At 46.6% G+C, this 10,863-nt stretch overlaps 1 protein-coding gene across 3 annotated transcripts in view; it reads left to right on the top strand.

The window, feature by feature from the left end:
- The first annotated feature begins 4,410 nt into the window (after nucleotides 1–4,410).
- The window catches only part of PTPRJ (protein tyrosine phosphatase receptor type J), an 81,416-nt gene continuing 74,963 nt past the window's right edge, over nucleotides 4,411–10,863 (top strand). The window contains exon 1 of one of the 3 annotated variants that reach the window (XM_064452548.1): nucleotides 4,411–4,782. In XM_064452548.1, the coding sequence (XP_064308618.1) occupies nucleotides 4,696–4,782 (87 nt within the window). In that variant the 5' untranslated portion in view covers nucleotides 4,411–4,695. The remainder of the gene's footprint in view (nucleotides 4,783–10,863) is intronic. The other 2 variants (XM_064452546.1, XM_064452547.1) reach the window with 2 other exon arrangements.

Below are 10,863 nucleotides of genomic sequence, written 5' to 3'. Positions count from 1 at the left end.
CAGAAGTTCATTTGTCATTCTGTGTGAGCCACATAGGTTCCATCTTGTCTGAATGTGAGGACTTGCAGTGGCAAGCAAAAACACACAGCACTTTTTGGACCTTAGTCTGAAATCATAACAGACGACTTCCTCTCTTACGAATGACAGTAGTAACATATACTTTCCTTGCCATTTTACCTGCCTTGCTTACTGAAATAGCAAGCCAATGCTAGCAGACTTGCTTCTTGCTATATGCTAATAGAGTAATTTGTACAGTGAGGCTCTGTTTTGGACATTGCTACTGTAAGCACCTAAGAAATGGTCAGACCAGTGATGAATCCATCCAACCCAGTGTCCTGTCTCCAGCAGTGGCATTAGGGGATTCTGCTTAGGAAGAGCAGACAAACTTAACTGCTATCTGAGGTCTGTTCCCAGCATCCACAGTCATTGATTAGGGATGTTATAGACTCATCTCTGCCTTTTCCCTGTTTATGGACATGTTGTCCATGAATTTGTCTACTCTCTTTTTGGAGCTGCTCATACTGTTTGCCTTTAAAACCTGCTGTGACTGCATATTCCACAAGTTCATTGCCTGCTATATAAGGAAGCACTTTATTGTATCTGTTTAACAAATATCTTATTAGTGTTAGTGATCCCTAGTTTTAAGTGGGATTTAGTGAATAAGTTTTTCATTCATCTTATTTCCAGGTAGTCGTCTTCTCTCTTAATTGAAAAGTCCCAGCTTTTTAAGTATCCCCTGGAAAGACAGCTGCACCACCATCTACAGAATTTTACCTGCCCTTCTCAGTACCTTCCCTCAGTCCATTATGTCCTTCTTGCAATGCTGAGTGCAGTAGCATGCATTAGTCAGGATGTGGGTGCACCTGGGTTTTATGCATTGGCAAAATTATGCTCTCTGCATTGTTTGTGCATCCTCAACACCCTTCCTGACGATGCTCAACAATTTGATGACTCTTTTGGCTGACACCGCACATTGAGCTGATGAACGAAACTGTGAATAACTAATGCGACTATACTATTGTGATCAGGGATGGCTGTGGTATGCAGTTAAATATAGCCACACTGGTTTATTTCTTTTTTAGAAACCATGTTTAATTGCCAGTGTCAGTGAAGGACAAATATTATCAACCAGGGCAGCTGCTCCAGATTGGACAGCTTTGAGTCACTATATTTTAGCAGTCTCCCTTTCTCTCTGCCCAGAGCATTAGTGGTATACCTTACTGTATAAACTAGAGCACCCATAAGTAATATGCCTGCACTTTCTTCCTGATTTTTGTGCAAGAGCCCAAGGTCACTTTTAAACTTAGGTCTCTTGTTCAAAAACTTGATTATAAAGATGTGGAAACACTTCCTTCTGATGCTTCCTTTTGAAGAGGTTTTGACTCAGATGCACAAATTAACTTCCAGATGAAATTATAGTAGAAGCTTTAGCCTGGGAGCAATATCTACCCAGTTTTATAATACTGTCACACACATAGCTTTAATAAAAGCCTATAGAATAAACAAAACTTACCTTTAGAAACAATTAGGCAATGGCATTTTTAATTCAGGGAATTTCCAATAGATTAGTAATAAGCTGTGAAGAATCCCGTGGTCTGAAATGCAACCTTGAGCCTCTAATTCCTAGGAAATTATTTATGTTGTTATGGTTATTGCTGCTGAACCATTAACACCTGGAAGACTTAAAAAAACTTGGCTTTTAATTTCTCTTTTCCATTTTCAGCATGTGAAGTCTCTGATTCTGACATGAATCGTGGCTTTTTGCTATCTAGCTCTTCCCTGAGGTCTGCACGGCTAGCACTCAACCAGAGATGCTATGAAGAGCAGAGGCATTGATACAAGGAAGCAATAAGGTACTCGTGTGATTCTTTCTCCACAGAGCTCTCAAAATCTAATGAGAAAAGCTTTTTTTGGAATATTCCTCCCAGAATTTTAAACAATCTGGAGGAGACAAACTTTTCATCAGAATCTGTACATAAAAAAAAGTTTGATTGCTACTAGTTTTGCTTTTTTTTCCCCAGTGAATCAATGAAAATCACACTTCTATTTTATGTTACAAAATAATTGTGCTTTTTAGTGCCCTGTGTCTCTCAGCACTTTTTTTTTTTCTTTTTTGTGGCCATGTTCTTCAGCATATATGAGCCTATTCAAATGTCTAGGAATCTTGGTAGCTCACTCCTTCAGTGCAGACAGAGCTATGTCCCTGATTGCATACTTCCCACACCCAAAAAAAGTCTCTGGAAAGGAGTTAGTCCTTTCCTTGAGGTCTGATAACAGCCAGTCAGAGATGTACCCTAAACCAGTAAGAAACCTCTTATGCTCTCTTTGTGCTAGTTTAACATACAATGTATAAATCCTACCAATGACCAGTACTAGTTATGATTATAAGTAAAGATATGTGTTAAGGTAATTTTATGCTACAGTACTAGAAATACTCTGCCTAGATATCGCTACAAGGAAATTTAATGCAGTCCTCTACTATTTTGGATGCTCCAGAAATGAGACTGCCTCCCAGAACTTCATAGGCCTCTTGGTTCAGGTACCTGACAGATGAGTAGTTGTGAGGACTCAGCCACAAGTGTTACATGAGAAAGTAATTAATCACAAATTCCATGTAGCGCGTCTGTGAAAAGCCCCACCAGCTATACCTGATCCAGATGGACATGGTGTGGTAAGAGAAGTTCAGCTTCCTGTAACAGTGATGTAGCTGCCCGGCTGCTCTCTGGAGCAAGGAATTAACCATAGCCTAACAAGCACAATGCCCCTTGCCTCCGAGTTGGGTTATGTGGCCTATTAAGGAAACAAGAATGAGTGAACTTGCGAGGCCAGGGACATGTAGAGTCTGGAGGTGGCAACATCAGCTTGAAGTTACTTATAAATTTGAACAGGTCAGAATCCCACTTCTTGCTGTCTCAGTGCATTTTTATTTTTTTTTTAATTTCCTCCCTCAGGGCTGGCTGTCATTACTGCTTAAAATCAGTGGAGAGATTCCCACTGAATTTCAGGGGTAACTGGATTAGTTACTAAGTTGTTGTACTGGAAAGGCATGCAATTAAAAAAGCCATATTGTTCTCGCTGAGTTGGAGCCAAGGATGACCGGTATGATTGCTCAAGTGCAGCTGTGTAGTGTAACTCTGATCTGCCACCACAAAGGCAGTTGGTTGCTTTTCAGATGTGAGTGAAACCTGGCCTAGCCAGAAGCTGCAGTCTGGCAACTTAGACCACCGGGCTCTGCCCAGGCATGGGGAGCTGCAACAAGGAATTTCTTTTAGGAGTCAGAGGTGTAATTTCCAGATGGTAGAGGCTGCTCTGCAGAAGTTAGCTCAGCATAACAACTTCACTGCAGTGGGTGAGACTTCTGGCAGGTATGTGGTTTACCAGGAAGAGTCTTCAGCTGGAAAACAGTTCTTAGGTGCTTTACACTATATGGAAAGCATACAAAAAGGTGGTTTTATTAGTGGTTTTTGTATAGTGTTTATTTCCTTGTTTGAACACACCCTAGCAATTTTAAAATACTTTTCTGAAGTAATTATCTATTTCCTACAAATCTTATCACTATGAAGGGATGCCCCTGCACTGTTTATCTAGCTCCAACCCTAAGCCTCACCCTCCCGAACAGTGAGGTATGCACATGCCCTTATTGTGGTGAGTCTTCCCAAGAGCTCCCATGGTAATAGTTGCTTCCATAATGCTATGCATATGTTTTGAGGGCTCAGGAAAGACAGGGAAATTACAATCACGTGAGCTGAAAGCTTTTGAGAAAGTGAAGACTGTCAGTGTTTCCATAATTAAAGATATGCTGTGTAAACCGACCCTGTCTCTCCCTTTCCCCGTACCCAAGCTGAATGAAACGTGAAGCAATGCATTAAGCCTGGGAACTAAGTTAAGGTTATAAAAGCGATTGCATTTGATGATGTCCTTCTTGATGACATGGATAAAACACGTCCAAAACAGCGCCTGGGGAGGGACAGGACTTTTGGGGAGGTCATGAACGGCGCAATAAGCGGAGCCAGTCGCCGCGGCAAACGTACGATCGCCGCCGCCAGGCTGGGCAGCCCCTTCCCCCCGCCCGGGGCCCGCAGGGGCCGCGGCCGCCGCCGCGCTCCGCTCCCGCCGGTGGAGGCGAGGCCGGGGTTCGCCTGGTTTCACCACCGGCCCTTCTGCCCATCGCCGCTCCCGAGCAGCGTCCCGAGGGCGGGGCGGGCGGCGGGGCGCACCCCGCGGCGCCGCTTCCTCCAGGAGCGCCCGCGGAGGCCGGGAAACTTTCGGAGGGAGCCACTTCCTCGGCCGGCCGGGGTGGGGGGGATGTCAGATGCCAGGAGGGAGGGGGGTAAGGGGGGGAAAGCGCCAGCCGCAGTCCCCGCGCCCGCTGCAAGACGGCCATTTAAGCCCTGGGCGAGGGGCCGGTGGTGGAGGGAGGTGCGCGGCCGTCCCTGCCCGCGGCCGGCTGTTCCGCTCGCCCCCTCACTCCGCCCCGCGCAGGGCTTCCCCCGCGGCGGCGGCTCCAGCCGCCCGCCTTTCCAGTCAGGGAGCGCTAGAGGGAGCGGCGGGAGGGTGAGGTGCCGCCGCCGCCTGTGAGGGCGGTGAAGGGGTGGGACGCCGGGCGGTGCGGGGCGCGCAGCCCGGCCATGTCTCCGGGGGAGGCGGCGTCGGGTTGAGCGGCCGTGCGCGTAGCGGGGAGCGCTCTCCGCCACCATGAGGCGGCTGCTGCTGCCCCTACCCCTGCCCTGCCTCCTCCTGCTGCTGCCGCCGCCGCTGCTGCTGCTGCTGCTGCCGGCCGAGGTGAGACCGCGGCGCGGGGGACGGGGCAGGGCGGGGGGTCCGCCGCACCTGCCCCCGCCGGGAGCTGCCCTGGCGGCGGTGCCCGCCGCTCCGCGGCGCAGGTGTGCGGCTGGGGCTCGGGCTTTGTCCTGCGGCGGGTCTGCCGGTGCCGCCTGCGGAGGCCTGGGGGGGCCCGCGGCGTGGGCCGGCGGAGGCGGCGCTCACCTGGGGCGGCCGCCGGCTGGATCCCCCGGACCTCGGCCTCCCCGGCGCTCTCGCCCGCCCCTTGGGGTTCTGAGCCTCGCCCGGCTGCGTCCCGGGGGGCGACCGCTGGCCGGCACCGGCAGGGATGTAGTGGGAGCGTGACCCTGTGGCACAGCCGCACGGCTTCTTTCGGGGCTGAGGCAGCCCCGGTTGTTTACCTCGCTAAAAGGCACCTTAGGTAGACCACGGACGGCTCCGGTCCCCCCACTGAGTGTTGTACCCTGCCCTGGTCGTGTCGCTGCTGGTTAATTAGTAATACGTTATTTGCACATTGCCCGTGCTGGTGGTGCGCATCGCCCACTGGGTTACAGCCTTCGGGGGCGGTGTGGGGTTTTCACGGGAAAATCGTGCGTGGTGCAGAGAGTGGACCTGGTGGTGCAGGGCCGCGGGTCAGCGGGAGGCCTCTGCCGGCACACTCTTGTTTCACGTCTCCCTCGGTGCCTGAGCGTGTTGCAGAATGTTCTTCCAAGAATACCTTTCAGTGATGTAAATCAAAATCATTTGCCAGGTGACCTACTCATTGCATGTTGGCATAGACTTTCACCCCATGCATCTCTCAGCTGATAGCTTCCTAGCGTTCCCATAGGAACTCTTCATGACTGCTGTGAACTCTAATGTTGTGGGGCTTGCTGAACTTTTGCTTCCAGACATGCCTGTTTGGCTTCTCTGCATCAACAGTTTCTGCTACAGAAGCATGAACGTGTGTTGGTACGGAACAAGGTGCTCAGTAATCTGTGGTGATAGTTCTGCTTGGCCTATGTGTCAGTCCCACCCTGAGAGCTGCAGAGCAGAACTATGCTATTGCTGTAGGTTTTTAACTGTTTTTTTTCATTTTTTATCTTACATTGGCACCAGCTCGTGATTACAGCTAATGGCTATTGTAAATCTTTGTTTCTTCTTCCTTTTGTGTCTCATTCAGTTTGGGGTACCTTGCAGTGTTTTGTTGTTCCATCTATGTTTGCTGTTGTAGCAAGCCTAGATTTAAAAATCTCCACTGAGTAAGAGCTAAGACTGAACCAGGAATCGAAGTACTCCAGCATTTTGGAAAAGCTCAGGGCAGGACTGGATTGTCCTTGGGTGTAGCCTTGCAGGCTTACCCAGGCACAGGAGCCTTCTGTGGACATGTGGGTTGCATTGACCTCTATTCCTTGAAGCAGGGAGCCTTTGTGTGAGGATCTGCCAGCCACGACCTCTGTTGTTTGTAGTTTTTCTTCTCAAGTGGTGTATGAAATCTTGTGATGTAATGATCTGCTTGTCCTCTAAGCCTGGCTCTTAACTGGTGTCTAGTATGATAAATCATAATTAAAAAAATAGGACCCTTTCCTCAATTACATGTAGTTACATTTATATATTCATCATCTTGGGGCCCGACCCCTGTGGGATGCTCAAGTAGGTCCTGTCATCCCCTGATAGTATTAGAGCTCCCATCAACGTGTTACAGGACACAGGTCAGGTCTGCATATTTTGGTGTGGCTCACAATTTTAGGTGGGGGCTCCCCGACTCAAGGTGTCATGGTCTGAAAATTCAGAAGACTACAGTTTTTGACAGCCTCAGTTGTGACTTCAGGTGTCCTGGTGAACGCGAAGGCTGGTGCAAGGACGTCTCTGTTCACCAGACAACTGGTGACGGTCAGTGCCTTGTGGAGTTTTGAACACTAGGAGCATTTGTGTGATCTGTGGAGAGAGATGGGGAAAAGGCCCCTTAGGAGCTTTTTCCTTAGAGGAATAGGATATAAACCAAGGCCTTGCTGATGGTATGATTCTGCAAATCGTTTATCATTTGAAATCGCTACGTTTCAGTGTAGCCACTTGTGGCAGGTATGGGGGATAACTCATGCGAGAAAAGTGTGTTATGTTTATATAGCCCATTAATGCCAACAATATGTAGATGTAGAATATGTAGAATAAAGCCTTGGGGGAATGCTTTATTGGAGGGAATGCTTGCTCTAAGCACAATACTCTTGTTGCCTGTTCCAAGTAGCGTTCACATGGTCTTGCCCTCTAAAAATCAGGACGGTCTCTTAACGGGGAACAATTTTGCTCTTTGTGGTGGATTCTTTGCATAGGTTAAGGCAGATGTTGGGGTTGTCCAGTGTTGTTCATGGTGTGGCATGTGTGCAGGTACAGGGACGTGGCCTGAGATTACCTGGTGAGGTATTTAGCTGGTGTAAAAAGATGACAGCAGCTGGCAAAACTGTCAAGCATGTGGCATGAGCTGGACATCATGCATTGCTGGTAAGAACTGTTGTCCCTTGCCTACAGTCTCCCTGCTGGCCCACGAGAGGAAGGGCAGCGAGTCTTGTGGAAGTCGCTCTTGGCTGGATCTGGCCTCCGTGTTGCGTTTTTAGATGACTCTGGGGTTGGTAAGGGGACAGTGCTCTTAACACAGGCAGCATTGTTGGCCCAAACACACGCAAGGGCTGGGAAGCATCCCGAGCTGTGGAACAGCTGTGTCATGGCAGCTCCTGGGTGGTGTGACAGGCATATGATCATTCTGTGGCATCTTTTACTCAAGGATAAGCATCTTCCCTATTTTTAATGAATTACAACATAGTGGGCAAGATTCGAGTTGTTAAAAAACAAACCTTGCTCTGTTTTTTTTCATGGGAGTTAGTGACTTGAGAAGGATCATGTTAGTGATACGACAACATAACATCTACTACTCAAGAGCAATGGACTTTAAGCTCCAGTGTTTGTGTGCTTGTTTTGGTGCTTAGAGTTATAAATGCCTTTTATGTGGACCTAATAGCTTGTTTTTACGGCTTATTCTGTGCACAGAACTACCAATACTGTGTGAGTTGATTATATAGGATTATGACTTAATTACTGATCTGGATTTCCAACTGAGGAGTTTAAATGAAGCACCATCATATCTGAAATGCAGGCCTGCCATGTGTGTATATTGTATGTTACTTAATTTCTGCTATATATAGGTCATTGTTAATCATCCTTGTTGATTCTTCTCTTGTATGGTACTCTAAATTTTAGTTTGTGAAATTATTCTGGGTAATCTTCAGCACATGAAAGAAAAAAGTTGAAGTACTATTTAACAAAAATAGTTTGAGAATACTTTGTGACATAGGTCTACATAGAGCTTTCAAAAAGAATAAAGCTTGAGAATCATGAGGCTCCCTTGCTGCTTCTGTAAATACAATTCTGGGATAAAACCTTTAATGAACACCGTTAGAAACACAGGTATGGGCATCGCTGATCTGGAGACCTGAGCAGGCCTGGACTTATGCAGCATAGACCAGAAAGGGAAGTTGCATCTGTGAACTGAGTTTGCTTGTGTCAGAGAAGCTTAGAAATAGAATTCTCTACTGTCAGGACAAGTTATATTTCTGTGATGACTGACAGCTAATGCTGAAATGCAAAGGCAGTTATTTTTGTTTAAAACTGCAACACAGGTTAATTTCACCTGCTTCTTTATGTTCATTGTAAGAACCCACAACACAAACATCATCCGCCATACTCAGTAGATGCTGTGTTTTCGATGTGGCATGGATGTGCGTAGCAGTTCCTTACCTGCATAGGCTGACTGCACACTGCAGCACTCTCAGATGGTTTCCAGTACTTTGTTTTCAGTCTCCAGCCAGCAACACACAACAAAATATCTTCTGCTGCATGTTTGAGATCAGAATTCAAGCCCACAGTGGAAACGTTGTCTGTGCAAACTGCCACGCTATTATTAGTACTTCCTCAATTATGTGAGCTACATGCAAGTCTTTGTTGAGGATTTTCATGGCATGTAAATTTTTTGGTTGGAGTTTCTAAATATGAGAGAAATTGCTACTGTTCTGAAATCTTCAGTTGTTTATTGTGTAGGGCATAATCCATATAATTTTAATTTATGCATTTCTTCCTATTAGAATTACAGTGTTATCATAGGGTGAGCATTTCAGTGATGATAGAGAATGGTTGGGGACTGGGAATTTGACGTTTGTAGGTATGAAGCCTGTCTTACGTTGTTTATTTGGGTTTTTTGCTTGCTTGCTTGAAAGAAGATTCCCAATATGAGCAAAGGAGAGAAAAGCTATTAAAACAGTCGATGGCTGCACATCTGCTTGTTAACCTGATGCAACTGCTTTTAGTTAGACTTCAAAATTCAAATGTAGATAGTACCTTGAACATCCATGAAAGGTTGCTGGAAGTGTATGAGGAGCTAGTTGAATTTTCTGTAGCAGAGAGAGCCTACTGCTATATAGGAATGGAAGAATGAAAGAGAACCTTGCCTTAAATGGAACCATCAGTAGCAAATTAACTTTCAGCAGATGACGACTGCACAGGGGAGGACTTCAGCTGTGGGGGAAAAAGACAACTAAGTGTAGGTGAGCATGTGCTAATATGAAATGTTAGAAAGCAACATGAGGGGGGAAAGAGTGATCAGGTGTGTGCAGGAAAGGAAGAATAAAACAGATGCACTGCTCTGGAAGGCTGCACCAAGGCTTTTCTCTAAGTGCTTTCCAGCTGTTCCAAATGTATCTGAACATAAACAGGCCTCCTGGGGCTATTAATCCAAAATTCCAGGAGAAAATCCAAGATTAAATGGGAAAGGTATTTCTGTAATCCAGCAAAGAATGGACATGTACATATGGTCCAACCAGAGCTGGATCGATAAACTTGTGGCCTCATTTAGTTACCTTGTATGCCGTTCCTGGGCATTCAGTGGGAAAGACAGGGCAACACAGAGTAATGTCCGTATCTTTCCATAAATGTTGTTGGTATTTGACACATCACTGAATGTAGTTAAGGTTACTTTCCTACCATCACCAAGAAATTGGAAGAATCCCTTGGTATTAGAAACCACACAGTCCAACTATCACTCTTTTCCCCTCTGATTTTTCTGAGACACCTAGGGCCACACATGAAAGCCTCTTTCTCCACCTGTAGAAATGTAATCGGAAGAAAGGAAACTGTGCCTTTAACTGCGTCTCAGAATAGAGGAAACTGCACCTACAGCAACAAGCAGAGGAAGGAATGATGTTGGTGTCTGCTGTGGTACCAGACCTATGGAGTCTCTAACTGATCTTGGCTTTATGTGGTGCTTCAAACCCTGCTAGTATGTGTGGGGAGGAGGGCTAAGCCCTGTGTTTGATGCGAGTCCCATTTCGGGGAGGAGAAGAGACTACTGGAAGGATTACCTTTAAGCTCTCCTAGCCAATGCCTAGAAATCCATTTCTCTCCAGTGCTGCACATCTGCTTGCCCTTGGTTGCCTTTTCCCATTCTTCTTGTACCTCCCATTTGTTTGGTATGGTTCTGACTTTTCTCACTGTTTTGTACAGTTCTAGCAAAACTAAATGAGTAAAAGAAGTTGGCAAGTGCCTCATTCATGCAGTTTTTGTTGTATACTGGGGTTCCACTTTAGGCTTTAGAATGTGGGGTTTTTTTAGATGTTGGGTTGGATGTTCTGTTTATTGGAAAAACTTCATGGTTTTTTTGGTTGATTGGTTTGGCTTTGTGGTGTGCAGGAGAGTGCCATCTACGTACCGTAGTATTGTTTTTTTACTGTGCACCATATGGGCCAGGGATTGAGCATAAGGAATAATCTGTGTGGACTTCACCCCTATTTCCCCCCATTGAAGGTAAGAAATTTCTGCTTCTGAGACTACAAAATCATCAAGTAAAGACTTGAACATCAGGTCCAGAGCTTTACTGTAAATTACAGTCTGTCTCTTGTAGCCTGGTAAGCAGATGCAGTCTCTTAGTGTATCTGTGTTGGGGGCTGTGGGTGTTTGAGAAAGGGTGAGGGTGACATCTGGTCCTGGCTCTGTGAGTGTCTCTTCTGCACCCGAAGGTGCTGGAGCCCTCTCTCCTGTCACAGCCCAGGTGAGAGGAGG

This window comes from Phalacrocorax carbo, chromosome 5, assembly GCF_963921805.1.
Source record: "Phalacrocorax carbo chromosome 5, bPhaCar2.1, whole genome shotgun sequence".
In the NCBI taxonomy this organism is placed as follows: Eukaryota; Metazoa; Chordata; class Aves; order Suliformes; family Phalacrocoracidae; genus Phalacrocorax; species Phalacrocorax carbo.
The sequence above is the reverse complement of the archived record's forward strand: the minus strand, read 5'-3'. Positions and strand labels throughout refer to the sequence as shown.